Genomic DNA, 26,433 nt, shown 5'->3' on the forward strand with positions numbered 1-26,433 from the left:
ATTAAAGATTACTTTAAATTACGTAAACATAAATTAGTTGAGGATATTATTTCAAATATTATTTTAAAGAGTAAACTCATTCAAGTTTTAATTATTTATCGAATATCATTTAATTATTTATTATTCATTAAAGGGTTTATTATTGATTTAAAAATCATAGATCCTGATTTAAAACATACTTTCTGATTTCGGAAAATCATTCGAGTAATTTCAGATCGTCGGAGAATAATACCTCGACTTATTTAATATTTTGAATATAGTTTCAAGGAGAAACTTTTCCCCCTTATTTAATTATGTATTGACAATGGTCAACTCACATCCTTAGTACTTCCTCCGAAAACTTTCGGAAGTACAAATATATATATATATATATATAAAGTAAAGCTATGCCTATCAACAATCAAAACGTTTAGGGGAACTTCGATGTGGTTCGAGTGGATAATATTTCCTAAAGGACAAGGGAGGGGTAGGATCCAAGTACTTCGTGTATTGGATAGACTACTGGTACCCTAGGAGACGATACAATATGTACCTAAGGACCTGCGAAGTGTGTGTATACCCGAAATGAGGACCCATAGCCCGTATGCAGCAAGGGTGATAACCAGGATACGAAGGTGTCGTCCTTCTACTAGTAGAAAAGGTTACTATTATCGTATTACGACTGATCATCGTATGCGGTGGCTCCAACGAGTGTCCTATTCTTCCAATTGGAATTGTGATGCAATACCGTAACCTAAGCCTAGGTGCTGGGTTTACTATTAAGGTATTCGCAGGATAATAAAATTCCCTAAATGATTATTTTCATAAAAAGGTATGTATCACCAAGGAAACTATTTTTGAATAAAACGTAATTATCATATATGATGTTTTACGTGAGTTTATCATACGGTCATTTTCATACTGTACCTTATTATGCTGGGCATTATAGCTCACTCTTGCTTTCTTTTAAATGACACAACACAACAGATAACCAGTATGCCGGTGTGGGACTTAGTCGCTTGCAGTCATGGGGAGAATCCCTAGCAGCTTTGTCCCAGGTGTGCCAGAGTATCAGATAGGTATAAGATATCAGTCGTAATTATTGTAACTTCATGTAGAGGTTATGAATAATTGTTTGAGATCCTGTAGAGTACATTTGAGTTTTAATAACAGATTATACTTGTTGTACGTCGTTTCTAAGGCTATGACTTGTGAGTGTGTGAGATTGGGGGTCCGTGATATAGAATTATTGGATTATTGAGATAATGCAGGTTACACATGATTGAAGGATTGCGTGACGACCCAGATTCCTGACCCTGGATTTGGGGGCATTACAAAGGGGGTATCTTATACTACTTCATAATATTTACAGTTGACTTCAGTAGGTATGGAAATGTATATCATATGAAGAACAAATCTGATTCTTTTGAAATGTTCAAAGAATATAAGGCTGAATTAGAAAAGCAAACAATGGAAAGTATAAAAATTTTACGATCAGATCGTGGATGAGAATACTTAATCCTCAATTTCAAGAGTTTCTTGAAAGAGTGTGATAGTGTATCATAACTTACTCCTTCTGGCAGACCTCAATGGAATAGAGATTTTGAGAGGAGAAATCGTACCTTGTTGGACATAGTGTGATCAATGATGAGTCAAGTGGATCTTCCATTAAGTTTCTAGGGTTATACTCTAGAAACGGCTGCATATATACTTAACCAAGTTCTGACTAAAGTGGTTCAAAATACTCTGTATGAGATATAGAGTGATAAATGTCATAACATGTCATTTATGAAAATTTAGGACGTGAAGCGTTTGTAAAACGTTTAGCCTCTGACAAGCTTGGACTAAAATTAGATAGATGCTATTTTGTGGGATACCACAGTGAGACTAGGGTGTGGTTTTTGTTATCCTTCCGAGAATAAAGTGTTTATTGCTCAGAACGCTGTAGTTCTTGATGGAGAACTTCTTTTTAAGAAAATTAGTAGGAGGATAATACAACTCGATGAAGATTGAGAACCACATGATAACATTGAACCAGAGTTGGAACGAGATCAGGATACACATCAAAATGTTGAAAGTAATCTTGTCCAAGAAATACAAGTTATTCGTAGATCTAGCAGTATTTACCATGAGTCTGGGAGAAATTATGGATTTCTTTTCACTCAAAATGGTATGAACCGTCCGGACTTCGAGAGATGGCCGAAGGCCATGCAATCCGAGATGGAATCCATGTATCAAAATAAAGTATCGACTTTAATTGATCCACTCGAAGGGGTAAAACCTATATGGTGCAGGTGGGTTTTCAAGAATAAAACTGACATGGCTGGTAAAGAACAGACCTATAAGGTGCGACTAGTGGAAAAAGGTTTCAAATAAAGTCATGGTATAGACTATGATGAGACTTTTTCACCAGTTTCTATGATCCAGTCCATCAGGATTTTGTTAGCAATAGTTGCTTAATTTAACTATGACATTTGGAAAATGAATGTCAAAACTGCTTTCTTATATGGGAGCCTTGAAGAGGATGTATATATGATACAACCGAAGGGTTTTGTCGATCAAAAGTTTTTCTAAAATAGTTTGTAAGTTGCTTGTATCTATCAATAGATTGAATCAAGCCTCAAGGACAATGAATATTTATTTTGATAAAACGGTCAAAGAGTTTGGCTTTATTCAAAATGAAGATGAACCATGTGTTTGCAAGAAGGTTAGTGGGAGCCATGTGACATTCCTAGTATTATATGTAGAAGACATAACTTCTCTACATGCTATTAAGACTTGGTTGAGAAATAGTTTCTCGATGAAAGACTTAGGCGATGCTACATATATATTAGGGATCAAGATCTATGGAGATAGATTGAAGAGATTAATCGACCTAGTCGGAGTATATACATTGATAAAGTATTACATCATTTTATGATATAAGAGAAAAAGAAAGGATATATTTCGATGTCTCATGGGATAGTGATCTCAAAATATAATTTCCCCCTAAATCATTAGATGATAAGGACCGTTTGAGAAAGTTCTAGATGCGTCAGCAATTGGATCTATAATGTGTACAATGATATATATTTATCATGATATTTCGTATACTTTGAGCATGATGATCAGATATCAGTCTAATCCATGTGAGGGTCACTGGATAGTTTTCACGAATATTCTTAAGTACTTAAAGAGGACTAAAGATTTATTTTTGGTGTATGAAGAAGATAGGGAACTAGTTGTAAAGGGTTACAGTGATGCTAGTTTCTGAACCTAATTTTTGGACAGACAAGGATGGTTACGTGTTTATGTCTATTTTGTGTTTTGTCTAAATATAAGCGATGTTAGCTGGAATAGTTCACAGCAAGAACATTGATGATTCTAAATGGAAGCCGAATATATTGATATTTTTGAAACAGCTAAGGAGACTGTTTAGGCATGTCCTTAAGAGATATCACCTTATTAATGAGATTAATGATCAAGGAGATATAAATGTAAAGTGCATAGTAATGATAGTGTTGCAGACCCACTGACTAAGGCTTTGTCACAGCAAAAACACGATGGTCATACTAGTTCCATGAGTATTAATACATGGGTGATTGGCTCTAGTACAAGTGGAAGATTGTTAGTGTTTGTGCCCTAGAGACAACACTATGATGTTTTAGTTTAAGAGATTTGGATTATTAACGTTTATGTTTTATCGATTATTCCCTTAATAATTTAGTAATTCTTAATTTACTGCGATATAAATGTCAGATTAATAAATGTCCTTGGAATATGATATGCAATTCTATATCTCTAAGTACGTGACTTAGAAATGAGATTATGAGAATAGTATCAATATTCCTAAAAGTACCTAGTCGAGTATTATTATTAAAGGACAAAAATAAAGCATTAAGACCGGTGTTTTTGTTGACTGATGATCACATCTCATTGATCATAGGTATAGTGATACTAAACTCAAAAACATAGGTATATGTAAATGTACATGGTGCTGCACAGACCCGATATGAGATTCTACATGTCTGTTGTGTCATAAGTAATTCTCACAGTGAAAATGATGTAATGGTCCTTAGACCTGAAGTCATTATATTTCTATACGAGAATTAATATTCATTGATTCCATTAAAAGTTATCCTTGACCGGGTAATGATAAAAGTGGACATTGGGTATATTATGAATCGTATGAGAAATAGGAATGATCTAGATGGGATTTAACCCTCCTATTTGGGTAGCAATGATGTATTACTAGATGTCGCTCATTATTAACGATTTTAAATTAGATTTAAAATTCGTCGCCAACGTAATAATAACCAATAGGGTCATACACAAAGAATGCTTGAAGGATTATTTAATTTAAATTAGATTTAAATTATATTAAAGTAATTCAAATTATTTATATTATTAATTAAGTATGACTTAATTAATTAGATAAATAATGATATTCGAATTTACTAATATTAATTATGAAATTCAATTGTTAAATAATTAAGTGTGACTTAATTATTATACAAATAGGAATTTCAAATTAATAATAACTCCTAATTAGTTAAGAGTTATAATTCTTTTACTAATCTCTATATAATATCTCTTTTATGGCTGATTGTGTGCGCAAGACTTTTACTAAAACCCTAGACACCAGGAGAGAAGATGGAGAGAGCAAGAAGAAATGATTTTGTGCTAGTACACATTCAATCCTTGCGTTCAAGCATTCGTGTGGATACCGATAGAGCGTAGATCGCGAGAGCGGGATGCGTGCTGATTGAAAAAGCTTTGGATTTCCATCAGTCAACCAATTTGTAAAGCTTCTTAAGGTAAACAATCTGATCTACGATTTAAATATCTATTTTTCGCATGGATCCTGCGGTGGGTTTCAAAAATTCTGGTTTTTTTCACGTTTTTTAATTACTTTTTCCGTTGCATTTATGTACTCGAAACCCAAAACAAATACCATATTTCTCCTCAGAAATCTTATCCCATCTTGAGCATTGGGAGCCATTGGATGTAGAGTTGGATTTTGACTGGAAAGAACTTAAGAACCTTCCTGAAATTGAGAAAAATGTATGGAGGAAGAAAGAAAACAAGATTTCCTTTATTGGCCCTAATTCTACAGTTACTGACTTGGAGAAAGAAAACATGAAGGAATCTAGGCGCGTCCTCTTTACAAGATGAAGCCACATATCTTTAACATGGAGAACCTGAGAATTCCCAGGATGGTGCTTACCCCCAAACTTATCTCTCTTGGCGTGGGCGCGCCCTTACACCCGTACATCAAAAAGAATTTAAGATGGTATGATGTGGCTCCAGTTCAATTTTCCCCAAACACCTACAAGCTAGTGTGGGCTCTTTATATCATGTGCCATGATTGTGAACTCGGCGCACCCTCCATGAAGCAGTTCTCATATTTTTCAGTATATAGAAAATCTATCCATGGTTAGCACTTCCTTGTGGTCACCAAATGGGTTAACAATAAAGGTTTCAATAAAGGAAAGATTAGTCATGAACCAAAATGGAATGAGCCATTTTTCTATCTCTGCGACGTGAAGAGGGCTCGTGTTCGTTTCAACTTAGATCCAGGTAAGCTATAACGCGTCCTTGGATAAGGGTGCGTCCTCTAAAACTTTTAGGCTTTATAAACCTCTATTTCTCTTTCTGACAACTCCTTCTCTTTTAGTCAAAAGAACCCAGAAGAAACTGACGGGAAAAAAGAAGAAGAGATCTGAGAAAGTTTTGAGGTATGCTGAGAAAAAATTCAATCTCAAAGATATGATTACAAAGCTTAAGTCGAAGAGAGTTGGTGCCCTTTCTGAAAAGGTAGGTTCCCTTTGTAAGTGGAAAACCTGTCTCAACTACCTCCGAAAAAGCTAGAGGGTTTGATGTCAATGTGATGGTTTAAATTGATATCAACAAGAAAGTGGATTTGGAACAAGGTAAGATTAACGATACTTAGGTGCGTCCTATTAGCCAGGACCCGTCTTTACCTTTACTTGCTTTTGTATCTCAACTGATTATTCTATTTTTTAACAAGTTATTTTCCTTGAGACGCTCCTTTCTTTGAGGGCGCGTCTTCATGTATCGCACGTATTTACTTGCATTTTATATTTTTTTTCATATATAATGCACCCAATCTTGAAGACGCATCTTTAATTATATATCAAATTGTTTGTTATCACATATTGTTGTATGTTAGTTAATTCCCTGCTTTGATTTCTTTTTGACACGTCTTTTTTATAGGGAGCGTCCTTTTTTATAGCTGTTTCTTGTACTCCAATACAAGTTTAGTTTGTTATTGTTTGGATGCGTTGTCCATTGAGGACGCGTCCATGTCTAACTTTCACAATGTTTTTTCATAGACATGACTTCTCTCCCAAAAGGCTTTTCCATTGGTTCCTCCAGGAAACAAAAAGGTGGGAGGACTAAAAATTTGGGTACAAAAAATGACCCAAAAACCAAAGATTCTCCTGTTGTTGTGGTCCCTTCTCCTCCTGCAAAAAATCATTGACACCACTGGTGGATATATCAGAGAAAGAGGAAGCGCCCTCAAAATGTCAAATAGTAATTCCAAGTGAGCATTCAATCCTTCACAAGCACTTAAGCGCGTCCTCGACTGGTTTTTTCTTAAAGGAGGAAGTAAAAAGTTGGAATTTTACAACTGGAGAACAAGTAGAGAAGGCCATGATAAAAGCAGCAGCTGAGCTTCACTTCCACACCAAACAGAACACCAACATGGCTTCCAAACTAAGAGTGCGTCTTGGTAATGCCGATAATGCTAAAAGCCAAGCTGAAGATTAAGTCAAGTCATTGAAGAAACACATCAAGGTCCTTACCAAAGAAAAGGATGTAAGGATTCTCGCTTTGCAGTTAGAGAGGGCGCGTCTTGAAGGTCATGTGAAATGTAATATCCCATATTTTTAGAATTATTATATTTATCATTTGAATATATATATATATATATGTGTGTGCTTTTATGATTTAGAAGGAATAAAATGGTAAATTTTTTATTCCTGTTTGAGGAGTTGGTGTTATTAAATGGCAAGGTGCTAATTGTTAAGTGTTATATCGATCTATGTTAATTTCTAAAAATATTTATTTAAATGTATTATTTTCAAAAGTTATTTGAAAGCCGATCTTATTGGTATCGGTAAATTGAAATTGTTGTGAAATATCTGGGAAATATTGTGCAATTATTTTTATCAATAAATAATTATTATGCGATTATTATGGAAATTATGGTGAATTATCTGATGATTGATATTTATATTTGGGTGTGTATATGTGATAAAGTGTAAGTATTTTGATTTTTAATATGTCTAGAATAAAGAATAGATAATTATGGTATTTTTCTGGTAATTTTTGGATTTTTATATGATTTTATAAGGATTTATAGATTTAATAATTATTTTCTGAGTAATTATAAAACTATTTTATAAAGCCGGGAATCGTCCAACTTCAAGCGTTTTTGCGTTTTTGCGTTTTTACAACCCGGAGCTCTTCGAAAAATCTTTCCTAACCTAACTTGATAATTCTGAACATTTTCCGTATTTTGACTTTTTCGATCCGGACTACGGTTTGACCCGTACGAGTCCTGGCGCAAAATTTTCGATACGATAATCATTTGGGTAGATCAATAAAAACCGTATTCTCGAGAGACGAAATATTTTTACATTATTTTCTCAAAGAGTGTTTATAAGAAGCTCGGTTTTGATAATTATCCAAATCTGGTATTAAATTGAATCATTTTTATAGTTACTTAGCGGCTAAGTAATCTATTTTTTGATCCGATATATATGTGTAAATTCAGTATTTAATTCCAGAATGTTTCCAAACGCATGAAAATTATATTTTGTTAAGTTTAAAATATTTTGAGAATTTTAAAATTATTTCGGAAAATTTTTGGATTATATTTACCCAGACGTTTGTTCGTTAAATCGTAAAATGCAGATATAACGCGCGATTTATAATTGTTTTAAAAATTATGAAAATTTTATTTTATTAGTTTTTAAATATTACGAGAATTTTAGCAATATTTCGGTATTTTTGCCCGCAAGGGTTGGCTCAGTTGGTTAAAGAGGGGATAACTATGCTCTTGGTCACAGGTTCGAATTCCACGGGAGGAGAATTTATGATTATGCCTCCTGAGTTAGAGTATGTCGCTTAAATGCGGTTTACCTTGGTTCACGTGATTTACAGGCTATTGCGTGTACCCATAGGGTTTACCCAGTGCGCACCCGAAGGTAGCGGCTGCGGGTTACCTACGATAAAAAAAAATTATTTTACTAGTTTTTAATTATTCTGGGAATTTTAGAATTATTTTGGTAATTTTTTTTGATTTATTTGTACTCGAAAATTATATCGTTAAAGAGTAATTTATGAGTCAGAGGTTAGCCATCAGTAGGGAAAAGGACACGTGTCATACAAAGACATGTGCTTGTTGTTTTGTTATGCCCCTGTCATGAAAAAAAACAAAAAGAAAACCAAAACGAAAACAAACTCACCTACCCCTGTTTTATTACTTCCACCACCCCACTCTTCCCTATCTCTCTCTATCGTATATATTTATTTACTTTTGATTTTTAAAATTCATATCTTACAAACTGTTTATCAAAATTTCAATTGCTATATATGGAACGATCATCGCTTCGATATCTACGCATAGGTATATATATTGCATGGTTTTGAGAAGAAAAAATTTATGGAGCATATTTCCCATTTTAATTTATTTTCGCGACATAGGAAAGGGGTTTGACGGTGTTGATTACTTCACATGGCGTTTCAGCGTGTTTATGTTTATGGCTATTAATTTCATATTTTTCTAGAGATATTTTTCGAACATCAGATATTCTCTTCGGGATGATAAGAATTTATTTTGGGCAACGATTTTGAAATTCCGCTTTCTTACTTGTGTATATTATAGCATGTTAGTGTTTATAAATGTATTTCGTAATTTTTAGAAGTTGTTGGAAAAGTCACTTTTGGTCCGAATTTTTGTTTAAGTGGCCGTGTTTTTCGTTTATGGCGTGTTTATACTTGCAAATAAAAATTATTGTGTGTTTTAAATTTATTAATTTTATTAGAATATAGTTGGATTGTGTTGTTTAGGAGTGATTTTGAGGGGTTATGACCCCGGAAAAAGTCCGTTTTACCAAGACTTTTTTCGAAATTTTTTCTAGAATATTTATTTCAATTTCAAATTTTTATTTTTTATTATTTTCAAAAATTATAATTTGATTTAATTATTTATAATTCATTTTGATTAATTATATATTAATTTAATTAATTTATTAATTCATTTAATCAATTGATTTAATTTATAAATAGTTGAATGAACTGTAATAATTTATAAATGAGTCGAATAATATTCTAAAATTATTTTCAGCTTTTAAAATTATATAAAGGTATTGAATATTCAATTAATATTATTATTAATTGAATTATTCTTATTTTATTCGTTGAAAATAAACCGTTCGTCCGTTTAATATGAAACAAACGTGTCTAGACTCAAATTCAATTTTTTGAAATGTTGCTTGTTTTACGAGTCATTTTGAATCGATTATTGATCGATAGATCATATTTTTGACCCGATTTCAGTTTTAAATATACCCAGTCAAATGTTTTGACAAACCGAGTTATGTGTTCTATGAATTACGTGTTATGTGAATTATGCGTTTACGTGCTATGTGAATTATATGTGTAAGTGGGTCAAGAGTCTTGTGTTTGACTGTTTTATTGATGTGTGGGCTATCGTATAGGTAGACGATAGGGTTTGGCGCGCAGTTCGTCGAGTAATTGTCGTTTGGACGATTAAAGTTATATCTTTTAATTATAGATATGGATCGCTCTAGACGATCAACACCAGATGTTGGATAAACAGTAAATGGAATAGTGTTTGCTAGCAATCGCAGGTGCAGCATATCGGTGAATTGTTAGAATAAAAGATGGTGATGCTATGAGATGTCAGAATGAGGGATTGTGTTTTTGCGAGTGTGATTAACTGCTAAAAACGCAAAGGCAAGTATCTCTATCATCACTTATTGTTCAAGTGATATTTGTTTTGAATCCTATTATGCAAGTTTCCTACACTATTCTAATTTCAGAATAGTTCAATATTTTTCATACTTAACTGTTTATGATTATGCACATATTACTTTTCTATTCCCAAGTTCAGAATAGATAAATGTTTTACATATCGCTGAGTAAAATGTTTATTATGCAAGTACTCTTCTCCTATTCTATGTTCAAAATAGTTAAGTGTTTTTACTTATCAAATTAATGGATTTATAAATATTTTGGATTTTGAGAAAAATGATTTGGTTGCGAGTATTCCTGCCCAAGTGAATGGGGGAATAAAAAAAATTATAAGGGTGTCGATTATTATGACCTCTTTCAATAAAATGTTTTAAGATTGGATGGTTGCGTAAGAGGCCGTGGCGACGGTCAAGCGGAGAGCTGGGTATTATACAGGATATAATACCTTTTTAGGTCAATATGTGCCTTGGGTACCCCTTTGTTTAGCTGGATATGCTTCGGCATACCAATGTTGCTTCGCGGTTCATCACCAGCGGTAACACACCGTCGTTTGAGGATTCCAATCTAAATTACTATATTTTTTTGATAATCATAAAATAAATGATTTATCAAGTATTTTGGTTTCAGATAAAAGGTCAAATGTAGTTTTGATTCAGTTTCTGATTGATATGGATATTTAGGTTATTGTTAAATATCAAAGGTGGTATTAGTATAGATGATTGATGTTGACTTCAGTATGGGATGTTGTGAGCATTAAAGTTCGTATTAATATATAATTTGATATGACAATAAAATGAGTATTAATATCAAGAGTTCAGTTTTGAATAAAGTTTATTATTCAATCCATAATCATTGTTTCATGTATATGTTGTTTACGATATTTTCGTAAACACTGTTTTACGAGTTTTATTCACATTGAGATTCAAAATATTGCTGAAGCGTTTCGCTCGAAAATATCAAAAGGGTTTTGAATACAGTGAGAAAAAAATTATACGATTCTTTAATAAATTTTCAAATTGAGCAATTATGATTTTAAATGTTCTACTCTAGTGTAGATGTCAGTTTTATTTCAAAAAGACCATATATATATGCTATAATGATCTTGCTGAGCATTTATTTCGCTCATACTCGACTGTTTTTTTAAATTTAACCTCTAGTGAAGATTAGCTTGCGCTGTTTAGCTGCATAATTCAAGAAAGCAAAGAAGAAGCTTTTGAGAGGTGGTTGGTCCAGGGTCTGCGGACTAGTGTAAGTTCTATTGTGTAAAGTTGTGTATTTTATATTATATTATAGTTGTGTAAGTTGGGCCTAGTATACTTCTTTTCGAAGTTATACTAGCGGGTTAAGTTTTGAGATTGAGAATTATTAAAAAGAGTTTAAAAGAAAGTGAAAAATTTGTTTGTGGAATTTGGATATCTTGTTTCTAGAACTGTAACCTGAAAAGATCTTGGGTGTAGTTAGGGGTCACAAATGATATATTTCAGTTGCTGGCGTTTATTTACTTATTAAACGGGTTAATATGGATTGGGGTTTTATAGTGGCGACCAAATCCTCTGACCCCGGATTTGGGGGCGCTACATAAAAGCTGTGGAGAAAGCTGTTGATGATGTAGTTAGCAACAGCTTTCTCAATAATGTTCTTAATGATGACAGTGTGCATGGCTGGAAAGAGGAAAAGAAGTTGATGCACCAGGCTGAATTTACAGCTGAATTTGAGGAGTGTTGTTCTGGTTTCATTGTGAATGACCCAGATTATACCTTTTCCAAGTTTGATGAAGAAATCAAGAAATGGGTAAATGATTTTAATATTAAGGCTATAGATTCCATTAAGAACAAAAGAATGCCACCCTCACCACTACAAACTCAACCCCATCAATCTCCTCAAGGCACCCAAGACAAACAGCAGGACGTGCGTCCATTCTACGACGTGTCATATCTTTATTTGGAAGTTTCATAAACAATTACGGGTGCAGGCTCCTTTAATCCTTGTAATTTGTAATTTTTATGACTTGGTTTTCTGGATATTTTCGATGGTAATTTTCTCAAGGTTTTATACCTTGAATTACTTTTATGCATACTGTCATTTATTCTATCTTCCATGTTTTATCATGCTTCCTTATATGTTATTAAAATGTTAAGATTTATAAACCATATCAAATGATGGGCGTGCCTTCAACTTAAAACGCGTCATTATTTCATAAAATATCTTTTAGAATAATTCTTTCATTAAGGACGCGTCTTTCCTTAGAGTTACCTCCAACACTTTCCCTCATATCATTGCTTTTCCTTCCTTGTATAAAAGTCAACTTATGCTATCACCTACGTACTATAAGTTAAGTGCTATATTACGAGGGTGCATCCTTCTTTCAGGAGGCATCTTCTTCATTTTTACTTCCTAATTGGATTCAAGTGCTATAAACTGCCATTAACATTTGAACTATGAGGACGTGTCACAGCAGTTTGGAGAGGTGGGTGCCTCCTCATGCTTTGAAAACAAGCTATCACTATGCAACCCTCTCACAGACATAAATTCTAGGACACGTCTTCCATAGAGGATGTGTCATGATACATTTCCTAGACATCTTGTCTAGCTGTTATAGCTGCAGTAGCCCGAAGTTCTCTACCACATATAATGCCCAAGTGAAAGCAAATAAGATAAATCAAATAACCATTGTGAAGAATTTTTTTCAAAGTATTTATTAATAATGCGCTCCGGTGTCAAAAGTGCACTGGTCCCATGGCTCCTATGCTCTGTCGGGAATTTATTCGAAAATATAATCCTTCAACTAGTTCTAAGGTGGAGTAGTGCATGCACTACCCCCTAGGCTAGGAGGAGTTTCATTGCTTCTAGTCTATTATTCGGGAACAGGCCTACTTAAATCACCTGGAAATATACATAATAATATGTAAGGGGCCCACTACACCATATCTGGCCTGTAGCAACACTTTTTTTGGTGTTACAGGCATAGATCTTGGGTAACAGTTTTTTTAATGTTACATTAGAGGATACTCGATGTTACCATAGATATGATGAAATTGCTATTATAACACAAAATATTGTGTTAGTATTGATACTACAATAAGTGTTATCATAAAATTAAATATTTTGGCGGTAGTGTAATGGTGGGACAAATTTTGGCCAAATTTTGACCAAATTTTCAGCGGCCCAATTCTAAAATTTCGACCCGCTCAAATATAAAATACACTTTCACTTATACTTCACTTATACTGCTATTATGCACTCACAATTATACCCTCTCACATCCAAAACACCCAGTCAAAAGACAATCTAACACTCTCGATCGGGATCGATGTCGGGGTCGATGGGTTCTAAATTAGGGTTCTAAATTACCTTCTCAGTCGTTGTTAAGGTCTTGGAGTAAATTAGGGTTCTAGTAATTAGGGTTTGTAGAAATTGGGGCTTTCTTCTCAAACGGGTTCTAGCAATCGCTTTCTTCTCAAACTTGTGGCTTTCTTCTTGTTTGATTCAATAGGTACGGTCTTATTTTGTTGTCCAATTTTCGTGTATGTCTTCTTGTGCTCTCGTGTGTGTATATATTTGCTTTTTGTGTGCTCTTATTTTGTCTTCTATTTGTGCTCATATATTTATAATTTATGTTCATTTATATCGATTTTACTAATATCTTTCTAAAAATTGAGTTTTGCACCTGATTAAAGAAGACTAAAGCAATCCACTAAGAGCTTGTAGAGAGAGGACAAGGTAATTGATTAATTTCTTCAATTGTATATACATATACATATAATCACTTGTATATCTATAATTGTAATTTTCTTTGATTTTTTATTTTTCAACCCATGTATTGCTCTGCACGCATATTAGCATAATTTTATAAGCCCTAACTCAATACTCTGCCATTTTTTTGTTTTTCCCATTTTATTTACCTTGAGAACACGCCTAATATTTCAGAATTTCCCTGTTATAATGAATGTAAAATGTCCTTAATTTGTCTACATAGTAAAATTGTCAAAATTTCATATAAAGTTTGGTAATTTACTATTAGAATTGCGAGATTAGAATGCGGTTTCGTGCTGAGATTCTTCGAATTGGGGTTGTATTGTAATTTTTTAGACTAGAAAAATTTGTGTGTATGTAGTGTGTGCATGATTACATTGTTCCTATTGAAATTTTAGAGGTTCAATGCTTTGTTTTATCATGTATGATTATTTGTCATAATGTGGCTGCCACAAACAATATTTTAGGTAAATTTCAAATTATCATATGTTCCCTTCTTGTTTTGTGAAATTTCTCAGGCTCTTCGATAACCAAATGGCTGTTTCCCTTGAAGAAACAGCTTCTTCACCGAATGGTCTAAGAACACCGGCAAGTTCCTCATGCTTTTTTTGTCTAAGTAGTTTTGCGCAAAGTTCAAGTAACGATTCCAATGCTTCTGCTCTTTTTTGTCCCAAAGACAATTCTCTTCTAATTGGAAAAATAACAGAGGGTGTTTGATTCACTTGATAACAGTTTTCCCTGCCATTATGCTGGCTTATAGCATCATCTGCTTCTACGCTTGGATGAGTTCCTTCTGCAAGCGTGAATGTACTTATTTTTATTTCAATGGTGTGTCAACTTTTAATCTTTCTAATGCATTTGATTGGAAATACAGAAGTTAGAGATCTATAGATGACTCGTGATCCTACTGAATTGGAAATTTATTGGACTAATGTTCATCTTTCTAACTATATCTTATAACTTGCAGGTTGAGCTGTTTATGGACTCTGAATCTTTACAATTTATGGGTGAGCATGGCTAGTTGTTTTTCTAGTTGGTTAATTAAGAACTTAAATATTTATTTTATTGCATTACCTTGCTACATCAGTTTTCATATGAACTTATAATGTACTATCTTTAGGTAATGAAATTGCACTTGTTATTTCTAATCATAGGAGCGACATTGAATGGCTGGTTGGATGGATTCTAGCTCAGGTTTGATATTAGAGTCATTATGTTTGTGTGAATTAGGACTTGAAACTTGCAACAAAATATTGTGGTGTAGATGAGGCTCAATTCAAATGCTTTGACATTACCCTATCATAAAATAAAAAGAGGTGCTATGTGTGAACTGCTTGATTATCACCTGACTTGCTTCTCCCCGAGTTGGTTGATAATTTATATTGAATTAAATGCAAAAATTTACAGCATCAATAGTTTAGTATCAGGGTTTTGGTGAATGTGTGTTTTTTTCATTTATACTTTCTTCACAAACTAATACTAATTTTCCTGACAGCGGTCAGGTTGTCTAGGTAGTGCATTGGCTGTAGCCAAGAAATCATCAAAATACCTCCCGGTGAGTTTCGCTTCTCTCAAAATTAATCAGGATAGTTGAACAACATTTTTTTTATCATTGTCAATACAAAAGAAAAATGAGAAATATCGCAGGAAGCTACAACCAGATATAAATGTAGTTTGTGTAAATATATCTCTCAGTTTGGGTAACGTTATATTCTTACAGTCTTTGATGTTGTGCAACCATATACTATTTTGAAGGACTAACTAATGACTGAATAGTTTAGGCCTAAATACATTTGATTTGAAGGAGATGGAAGAGTAGATTATAGTATCTACCCCCAATATCCAGGGATGATGATAGAGTTGGGGACATAGCTACACCAACCCTATATAAATGTTTGTACAAATTGTTACTATATGAAGTCCAAGTGATGTGTTTGCATTTCATTTCAAGAAACTAGAAATGATTCTATACAGGGTTGCATTGACGTAGTTAATTACATGTCACATGTGTGAAAAAACTAAAAAAAAGCCAAATCCCTCATGAGTGTCCAAGGATTAGGTTAGGATGAATAGAAAGAAATGGTAAAAATTGGTATTTATTTGGTTGTTTTAATGCTGTCCGATTGAAATTTGATAATGTATCAAATATCATTGTACTCGAAGGCCTAATCATGAGAAGAATACCAAATAAAGTTACATTACTCAGAATTCAGAAGATAGTTGTTTGCTATGAATTGTTTAAAGTGCCCTTAGCGCCTTCTTTTCCTTTGGACACTTGCTTAAACTTCTTTATAGAACTAACTGGTTCAGTCTTGACCTTGACTTTCCTCAATTAGTGAAAAGCCTTTCCATCAATTGTATGAACATTTTTCAACCGCGTCAAGACTACATTTTCTCCATTACTGCTGTTTCTACCCTGCTTCAGCTTGTCAGAAAGTAGCGTTCTTGTTGATTTATCCCTCAACTTATTGTCAGGTTTTATAGGAAGAAAAACTGCAGATGAGTTGCTGTATTTGGCAACATATGGTTGTAGATGGGGATCCCTCAACAGCTCTGCAGCCTAAATGTCAGAGAAAAAGATGCAAGTGTCATAGAAAGGTAATTTACTAATTCACAGCCATATACAATATTTCTAAGATAGAGGGTTGGAGACTAACAGTTGGTCGGAGTTCTGGCTTTTTCCGTAGCATATTTGTTTTCAAGGATAACAGAATTCTTCTATTATTCAGAATCTACACGCATTTTGATCACTGTCCATCCAGTCTCTTGGTCTCATTTTTTATTCTGTTTTTATTGCTTGTACAGGCTGAAAAGCAGGGTGCTCACTTCTACTCAGTTATAGTAACAAAACACGAAGCATCTGCTGGGATAGTTTGTTTAGTTCAGTGAGCAGATAAAAATAATTTTAAGGTTTGTGGTAAGTGAATGTTGCATGCATGCCAAAACTTTCCGTCATTTCAGCATACTGAACACATATGTCTTGTTTACCGAGTTGAAGTGGCCATGGTTGTCGGTGTTGTGTATCTTAGGGCCAGAACTCATAAGAAATCGACTAATTATTGCCTTGCTAGGTTTTGGTTACTTCTTAATATCTGTAATTAGTCAAGTTAACGGCAGTTTTTGCTTCATTTTTTCTTACATGGGCTGATGCAGTTTTTGCTTCATTTTTGTTTACAGGGGCTGATGCAGTTTTTGCTTCATTTGTGCTTGATTTATGCTGTTGCAAGGGTTTATTTCCGAGTGCTGGGTTCAAGTGGACTGGTGGGCTGTCTTTGTGCTTTCTTTTTTGGAGATAGTGGGCTTGTGTTTGTTTTTAGATTGCTAGTGGGATTTTTGGTTAAGTCTTTTAGTTTTTCCTTTCTTATTTCAAATTAGGTGTGATTTTTGATGTAATTTATTTATTTATTTTGTTTTTTCTCTTTGTTTTTCTTAGAGCCTGTTCTAAGAGAAATTTTGAAAAGTGACTCGTGTAAATTCTTTCTCTTTTATATATTTTACGAGGCTTAGACCTCATTTACCAAAAAAAAATATCAGAAGCGTTAAAAAAGAATGTTACAATAAGATATAAAAATGTTACCAAAAGATTGAATTGAGTGTTACAATAGCAAATATGGGGTTACAAAAGAGTCTATTTCAACATATTTTTGGTGTTACTAAAGGGTAAGGTGTGTTGCAACAGAACTGTGGTTACACCTTCAACTTGTTACCATTGAAATAGAAAATGTAACTATAGTTACTCTATTATAACAGATTGAGAGGTGTTACCAAAATTTCAAAAAGTGTAACCGTAGACATCTATTGTAGTAGGGGCAAATCCAACACCCCCAAATTTTCAAAAAATGTAACCATAGCCCGTTTTTTTGCTTTAGGTAACACTTTTGGCCATTTTAACACTTTTTTTCGGTGTTGCTACAGGTTAAATATGGTGTAGTGGCCGCATCTGCACCTTACTGGTAGTAGTTTCGTAGATGTTCCGCATTTCACGCTCGCGGAACAAGCTTTCCTTCCAAATCTTCAAGATGATAGATCCCCTTCCATAATATTGCTTTGATTATGTACGGTCCTTCCCAATTAGCTCCAAATACTCCACGTTGAGGATTCTTTGTGTTTGGCATCACCTTCCAGAGTATTAGATCACCCACTTTCAACAGTTTTTCCTTTAATTTCTTGTTGTAATATGTCGTTGCGCGCTGTTGATACGCCACAAGATGTAACTGAGAGTTCTCCCTTGCTTCCTCTAAGAGATTCAAGTGAGGCCTCTGGTTAACCTCTGCATCTCCTTCTGCATAATGATCTCTACGGAGTGATCCCGAACCAACTTCTACGGGAACCATAGTTTCATATGCGTAAGTGAGCATAAAAGAAGATTCTCCCGTAGTAGACCTTGGAGTCGTTTTGTAAGACCACAGTACTTTTGGGAGTTCTTTGAGACATTTTCCTTTGCGTTCCTCCACATTGGTCTTGAGAGTATGCTTTATTATCTTATTGACAGCTTCAGTTGGTCCATTACTCTGCGGATGATATACTTCTGTAAATTCTTTCTTAATCTTCAGATCTTCACATAGCCGCCACAACTCCTTGCTATCAAACTGCTTCCTATTTTCAAAGACAAGCTTGTAAGGATCCCAAATCTACACACAATAGAGTTGAATACAAAGTCTTTGATTTTCTTAGCAGTGATGGTTGCTAGTGGCATGGCCTCGACCCACTTAGTGAAGTAGTCAACTGCGACCACTACATAGTTGACGTCTCCTTTAGCTTTCGGTAGTTCTCTAATAAGATCAATTCCCCCTATGGAAAATGGCTATGGACTCATCATAGATGTCAAGTGTGTTGCGAGCATATATGAGTAGTTCAAGAAGCGTTGACATCGATCACATGCTCTAACGAAGTTGGTGGCGTCTTCTTTCATTGTCAGCCAATAATATTCTTGGCATTAAATCTTCATTGTCAGCCACAAAATCCTTCATGTACCTCCCTCAAAATGTAATTCCCTTTTTTCTCATCGAAATATCTAAGCAGCGGTTGGTTGAAACCGCTCTTATACAATATCTCATCACACACCACGTACCTTGCAGCCTTGTAGCAAAGCCGCCGAGCCCTAAACATCTTTTCGGGAAGCGTTCCTTTGTTAATATAAGCAAGAATGGGTGTCATCCATGTATCCTCTGGAGTTTCATCTACTTGCATTACTTTCACCTTTGGGATGTTTGGGAGTTCTTGGATTTCCAGAGGTATATAACCTAACAATACAACCTCTTGTTGGGATCCCATTTTAGCCAAAGCATCTGCGTTGCAGTTCTTTTCTCTTGGCACACATTCCAACCTTACCTCTATGAATTTTTTAAGAAGCCGTTGCGCACACCTCAAGTACAATTCTGTTTAGGGACCTCGAGCCTGAAACCCTTCATTTACTTGGTTTACCACCAATTCTGAGTCGCTCCTAGAAATCAAATTCAGGACTCCCATCTCCAAAGCAATCTTTGAACCATTAATTACTGCCTCATACTCCACATCATTATTCGTAGCGTAGAACTTGAAATGAATAGAACTCATCAAATGATTCCCCTCAAAAGGTACAAGCCCTATGCCCGCACATGCGCCTTCATTGTTAACCGCTCCATCTATATGCAAAGTCCACCAAGGATGCGGAAGCTCATCCTCAGACAGCGGGTCAAAAAGTTCTTCAGGATAAAGTGGAGACAACACCACCAAGGTCTTGTTATCACTTTTAGAATCGAATTCCAGTAGGAAATCTGCTAGGGCTTGTCCTTTGATCGTTGTACGTGGCAGATATTCCAAGTCAAAATGCCCTTACTCCATAACCCATTTCAACATGCTTCCTGACGATTACGGTGTGTGAAGGACTTGTCGCAGAGGGTACGCTGTGCGGACTTTGATTCTGTGAGCCTGAAAATATGGGCGCCATTTTCTCGATGCAAAGGTCAATGCATAAACCAATTTGTCCATGTTAGTGTAACAAGTTTCAGCATCGTTCAAACTCTTACTCACATAGTACACCGGTGATTATTGTCCATCTTCTTCTCTTACCAACACCGTACCGGTTGAATACTCCGAGACCGCCAATTATAGAATCAAGGATTCACCATCCAATGACTTTGATAACATGGGAGGATTCCCCAGCTGCTCCTTGACCCTTCTGAAAGCCTCCTCACACTCCGTCGTCCACACAAAATCTCCACTTGGATTCACTTGTATGTCGGTCGCATCCCCCTCAGGAAGGCATTTTCCGTCATACCTTCTTCTATGAAATTCCTTAACAGCCTTGTGATAACAATCACGTGATTCAAACTGCGATCCTCTCAGGCTGCCCACTCCATTAGGTGTAGGTAAATTTATCATCAAGTGATGTATCAAGGTTATTACTATGAAGGCTCGTAGCCAAGGTCTGCCCACCACCATATTATGCATGGACACTTGGTCCAACACCTTGAATTCTATCATTTGCGTAACAGATAAAGCTCCTTCTCCAAGTGTAACAAGGAGTCTAATTGAACCCATAACCCTCATTGCTTCTCCAGTAAAGCCATAAACATGTGCATCTTCAAAATTTATATCACTTTCTGGAAATCCCAACTTTTTGTATGTGATGTAGTACAAAAATGTTTGCATAACTTCCGCTATCAAGGAAAACCCGATGCACATTCATTGACCCAATGAGCATAGCTATTACCAGTACGTCATTGTGAGGATGATGCACTGTAATATCCGGGACATAGCGTATAATTATTTTTATTGATAAATAAATAATATGTGGTTATATTATGATTTTTGGCGAATTATCTGATGATTGGTGTTGTTATGTGGATGTTTATATGTGGTAAAGTATAAGTATGTTAATTTTATTATGTCTAGAATAAAATATAGATAATTAAGGTATTTTTCTGGTAATTTTTGGAGTGTTATATGATTTTATATTGATTTATGAATTTATTAATTATTTTCGGAATAATTACAAAATCATTTTCTAAAGCCAGGAATAGTCCAACCTCAACCGTTTTTACATTTTTACAACCCGAAACTTTTCCGAAAACTCCTTCTTAACCTAATCTGGTAATTCCGGACATTTTTCATGTTTTGACTTTTTCGATTTGGATTACGGTTTGACCCGTGCGCGGGCCGGCTCAATATTTTCGATATGCTAACCCTTTTCGATAACATTATCTTCGTACAAATCCTTTTATAAAATCCCGGTTTTGATAATTAGCCAAAACAGGATAATACTTATCCAAAACAGGATAACGCTTATCCAAAACCGGATAACGCTTATCTAAAATAGGGTAATGTTTATCCGATAGGATCGTATTTATAGTTACTTAGCGGCTAAGAAATGTATTTATCGATCCAACACAATCCATAACGTACAAATACTCCGTAAATATAAATAGCCAACACAGTATTGTATTTTCTACAGATAATCATTTGCAAACAGTAAAACTACATAGTTTCTAGAGAAAAACCTTAAAATTCATCGCGTTCTTGAAAATCAATCGTACAAACGAAGGCGTTATCGAACTCTGATTCGGGCGTGCAATATATCAAAATGAAGCTCTCGAAAAACTCTTTCTGAATGAACCATCTATTTTTGTGCAGAAATCAAGGTATTTCTCTTATTTAATTATTTTAATTCGAAATATTTATGGATTAAATTAGGAATTTTTGTTCTTGATGTTTTTAATATGATTTGATGGCATAATCATGTAGATCTTTTTTCCTGGTCATTTTGGTATATTATATGTCAAAAACCGAGTTCAATAACATGTCCAAATTGTGGTTTGATTCTCGGGTTTAAAAACTAGGGTTTATGTTCTTGAATATTACTAATTCGAAATTGGGGGTTTCAATCTCGTTAATTCTGGGAAGAATCTGTTACAACCAATGTACCCAGGACATTCCCAGGAATCGATGCATGATTTTTACTTGATTTTAGGAGCCGATTTCGATCAGATCGGGAAAGAAGAACAGTGGCTGTGTTCTTCATTTCCCGGCCAAAACCCGGCTAATTAACTGATGATTTGTGAATTGTGATTGCATAAAACAATTGATGGAAGTGTGAGGGACAAATCTGCACACTTTGGAACTGTTCTGGGTGATTTTCAGCCGCCGCCGGCGAGCTCGATGGCGGCAGCCATGGCTGTTGGTGGCGGAGGGTGGGGGTGGGGGTGGGGGTGGGGGTGAAATTGCAATTTCATCATCCACCTTTCACCTTACTTGCATTTCAGTCCTTTCTCTTTAAAATTATTTTAAAAATAATATTTTATTATTTTAAAAATCAGAAAATTGTTTATTGAATTATTTTAAATTCAGAAAATTATTTTAATTATTTATTTATTCAAAAATAAATCAAAATTATTTTATTAAATAATTTTAATTAGTTTTTAAATATTTTAATTAATCGATTAATTTATTATTAATTGATTAATTAATTTAATTAATTATTAATTAATTTTAATTGATTTAATAATTAGATTTAATTATTTATTTTTGATTTAAAAATTCTAAAAAATAATTTCGACCCTTAAAATATTATTTTAAATTATTTTCAAGGCTCGATAATTATTATAAAATTATTTTAAAGTCAGATTCGGGTGTTCGAACCCTATTATTTAATTATAAAATGATTCGGAGGCCCATTTTAATTCCGAAAAATGTTCAAAAATTTGTATTAAAGAACTGGAAAATCATTTTGACCCCGAATCTTCTTTGAAAATTTATTTTAATTGAATATCTTGCGTGGTATGTGCTACGTGCTATCTGATTGATGTGTTATATGCCTATGTGGTTGTTGTTTGACTATTTTGGTCATAACTTTCAATCCGTAAATCAGATTTGGGTAAAACGAAGGGTAGATAAAAGCTTATGACGTCTATGTGACGATTAGAATAGTATGAGATTGAGTATTGATAGATGCTTGTGATGCCTAGCAGAGTAAGCGCGGCATAGAAAAAGATAGTCAGTGATCCGTAGATAGAATTGAAGTGTAGAAAGAGAAGGCAAATGATTGACGAATAGAAGCAAGGCATCAAAAAAGAAGGAGAGTGATTGATGAGTAGAACTGTTAGATGAGTACAAGTAAAGTTGGAAATCATCTATGATAATGCAAGTCCTTCTGAACCTTTCTTCGAGATATATTGCAAATATTTTTGAACTTTCTCATAACATGTTTCTAGTATTCAAAATAAATCTTATTTTACATTGCAAGTGCTTAAACTATTCAACCTTGAACCCTGATCATATCATTGAACTTGAGCTGTAAGCTTTATTTCTTGTAAACCACCAACGGTTGATTTCCCAGATATTAAACCATACCAATACAATACTACTCTATAAATACATACACACCATAAACCAAGTATTTCAACAAAATTTCTTGAGCACACAGAAAATTATACACCCTGGAATACCCTATCACATCCAAGATCAATACCTTGTATTATCATTGAACCATTGTTCTTCAGATACTTGATTCTTCATCAGGCTTGAAGACGTTCTTTATACTTACACCTTAATACACCCTGGTGATACCTGTGAAATGTTTTATGCTCTGAGATAAATGCTTTATCAAGGTTAATTATGATTTTGTTTTATTGAACTGCAATGGTTATCCTATTGAATTATTTTAGAATTGGATGGTTTTATAAATCTGGACCAGATTCATGGTCAGACCAGATTCGTGGTCATATTAGGCCAATGCGTGCCTTGGATCCAGTATATAGAGCAAATCCGGGAGCCTTGCTTGGGATTAGTGCGTGACTGATCAGCAGCCTAACCTTGGTTTTTAAAAATGAAAAGAATATCCAATTCTATTCATTGCTTATCTAGAAACTTGATTCGTATGAATCATTTCAACTGATCATTGTTGAACCTCAGTTATTGCTATTATGACTTGCTGAGCTAGTTAGCTCACTCTTGCAAATCTGTTATGTTATTTTACAGTTGAAAAAGGAAATTGTTGGTGACGAGGATTCCCAGTCCAGTGTGCGAGCTAGGATTCTAGGATAAGCTGGACCGAGTTAGCAGGAGCTTTATAATGTAGATGAGTTCTGTAAGATTGTAAGAATGATATCATTATCAGTTATAAGCGGAATTAGTTGAGATTTGGTACGATGTAATATAAGTTAAGGTTGTGGCTTGTTTTCATACTTTAAACTGTTGCGATCCATGGTTATGGTAAGAAGGGTCTTTGCATATATTGTAACAACCCAAATAATGGGTCAAGATTTGGTGTCACGAAACAATCTTTACATTAAATAAAATAATATTCAATTAACCCCTTGAATCCGGATCATTTACAAGTTATGGTATGAAACAAGAATCTAACATTCTACAATTCACACAACTACCATACCAATGTTGTTGGATATATTTGAGATGTCATGTCTAATATATTTCATGTTTAGTTTTCAGATCTTAACTAACAGGAAATATCAGTACTTACTGGAATCAGGACTTACTGGAAGTCAGGACTTAAGGATATCAGGATTAGATTATCAGAAGATAATATCAGAAGATGGATATCAGAACTTAAGTACTGGAGGACTAACAGTTAAGGAAGGAAGCTGATTTACAGGAAAGAAGATCGAGACTAATACAAGAAGAGGATATGCATGGAAAGAGTTAGAGGACTAGAAGAATTATATAAGATATCTGGTTGATATATTTTAGGAGATAGAATTATATTCCATATCAACTAGAAGTTATCTTGTAACTGTGTGTCTATATAAACACAGACATAGGTTTACTCTATAAGAGTTATGATCATCGAGAAGATCATATATTGTAACCTAGCAGCTCTCGTGATATTTGTTCATCAATGAGAGAGAACAATTCCATTGTAACAGAGTTTATTATATCGAATACATCTGTTTTCTGTTACTTGTGCTTTAAATCGATTTGATTGTATTCTACACTGTATTAAATTCCCTTCTACAGTGTTGTCTGACCTAACAAGTGGTATCAAAGCTTCTCTGTTAACACACATACAGTAAAGATCTAAAATAATCATGTCTGAAGAAGCAGAAAATCCAACAAGCCCGCTAAAACTAAAGAAACTCCAAAGACTCAAACCCATAGTCGATATGAGACTATTAGGGTTCCCATATTGAGACATTCTGAATATCCCATATGGAAAGTAAAGATGGCTATATTTCTGGAAGCTACAGATCTAGAATACCTTGATAGAATTTATGAAGGACCGCATAAGCCAACCAAGCTCTCTGTTGTAGTTGCAGATTAGCCAGCAAAGACCATACCAAAGGAGAAAAGTGAATACATAGCTGAAGATATCTCATCTATTGCCAAGGATGCAAAGGTAAGGCATTTCATGCATAGTGCCATTGATAATGTCATGTCAAATAGGGTAATTCAATGCAAGACTGTAAAAGAGATATGGGATGCTTTGGAGACAAGGTGTCAGGGAACTGATGCAATCAAGAAAAATAAGAGAACTATACTCACTCAAGAGTATGAGCACTTTGACTCAAAAAGTGACGAGTCATTAACTGACTTATATGACAGGTTTGTCAAACTCTTGAATGATCTGTCACTGGTGGACAAGGAATATGACATTAAAGATTCAAATCTAAAATTCCTTTTAGCTCTTCCTGAAAGTTGGGATTTGAAAGCTACTATTATAAGAGACAACTATGCTCTTGATGAAACTACTCTTGATGAAAATGGATGTCTCAAAGAAAGGAAAAGGAAAGGCACTCATTATAAAGTCTGATTCAGAATCATCAAGTTCTGATGATAATGATTCAGAAACTGAAAGTCTACCTGAAGTAGATGTTGATGAAGAGATGATGAAGCTGTGTGCTCTTATGGTGAAGGGTATCACAAAGATAGCCTACAGGCAATTCAGAAGAGGAAAGAAGTTTTCCAGGAAAGGTAGAAGTTCTGATAAGAAGGGCTTCAGAAAATCTGAAGGCAAAGGAGGAAAGTCTGACATAGGAGATTACTCAAATGTCAAATGCTACAATTGTGGTAAGAAAGGCCACATATCTTCTGACTGCAAGAAAGAAAAGAGTGATAAAGGCAAGGATCTTGTCACAAAGAAGAAAAGCTGGACAGACACCTCAGATTCTGAAGATGAGGAGAACTATGCCTTGATGGAAAATGCTGATAGCAGTTCTGATGCTGCTGAGTTAAAGGTACCTCAAACAACTTATGCCTTTCATACTGATGATATTACTGAGTTGAGATTATATCTTAAAACCATATTTATTAGCTATAGAGATCAAATTTTAACATGTGAAAGATTAACTTCTGAAAATCTTGCTTTTAAAAAGTGGAATGATTATTTAGAAAAAGAGTTGGTTATGTTCCACCAAACTCAGAAGGATAGAGATGATGCTTTCTATGTTAGAGATGAAGTGCTAAAAATGAATAAATCTCTAAAAACTGAGTTAGAAAGGGAGAGAGAGATTATCAGGACTTGGACTAACTCTGGCAGAGCAACTCAGGATATACTAAGTAGTGGAAATTGGAAAGAGAGCTTAGGTTATGGAGATGAGAAAAGTGAAAAAGGAACTGAACAAGTTAAGCCAATTATTATTAAACAAACTACTAAGCCAAAGGTAAAACCTGTTAAATTTGTAGCTAAAACTGTAAAGTCTGATTCTGAAAAGATGAAAGATATTGAGACAGAAGTGATAGTAGAGTCAACTTCTGACA

The 26,433-nt window shown here is 34.4% G+C and overlaps 1 protein-coding gene and 1 long non-coding RNA gene across 9 annotated transcripts; one reads left to right on the plus strand and one right to left on the minus strand.

The window, feature by feature from the left end:
• Positions 1-13,209: 13,209 nt before the first annotated feature.
• LOC141724614 (uncharacterized) lies at positions 13,210-16,991 on the plus strand. Of its 8 annotated transcripts, none has more exons than XR_012576796.1 (10): positions 13,211-13,480; positions 13,665-13,707; positions 14,259-14,328; positions 14,473-14,568; positions 14,708-14,747; positions 14,895-14,934; positions 15,236-15,295; positions 16,216-16,338; positions 16,546-16,657; positions 16,918-16,991. It is a non-coding gene; the product is annotated as an uncharacterized LOC141724614 (long non-coding RNA). The 8 variants fall into 8 exon arrangements; XR_012576797.1 differs by having other exon boundaries at positions 13,668-13,707; XR_012576802.1 differs by having other exon boundaries at positions 13,210-13,707; positions 14,473-14,547; positions 14,861-14,934.
• Positions 16,992-17,720: 729 nt separating this feature from the next.
• On the minus strand, positions 17,721-19,014 carry LOC141660466 (uncharacterized). Its single transcript, XM_074467452.1, has 2 exons — positions 18,715-19,014; positions 17,721-18,371 (listed from the first exon to the last, which is right to left on the minus strand). Exons 1-2 carry the CDS (start codon positions 19,012-19,014, stop codon positions 17,721-17,723), a joined length of 951 nt encoding a protein of 316 aa, XP_074323553.1.
• Positions 19,015-26,433: the final 7,419 nt, after the last annotated feature.

Source organism: Apium graveolens, chromosome 5 (assembly GCF_009905375.1).
Source record: "Apium graveolens cultivar Ventura chromosome 5, ASM990537v1, whole genome shotgun sequence".
NCBI lineage: Eukaryota > Viridiplantae > Streptophyta > Magnoliopsida > Apiales > Apiaceae > Apium > Apium graveolens.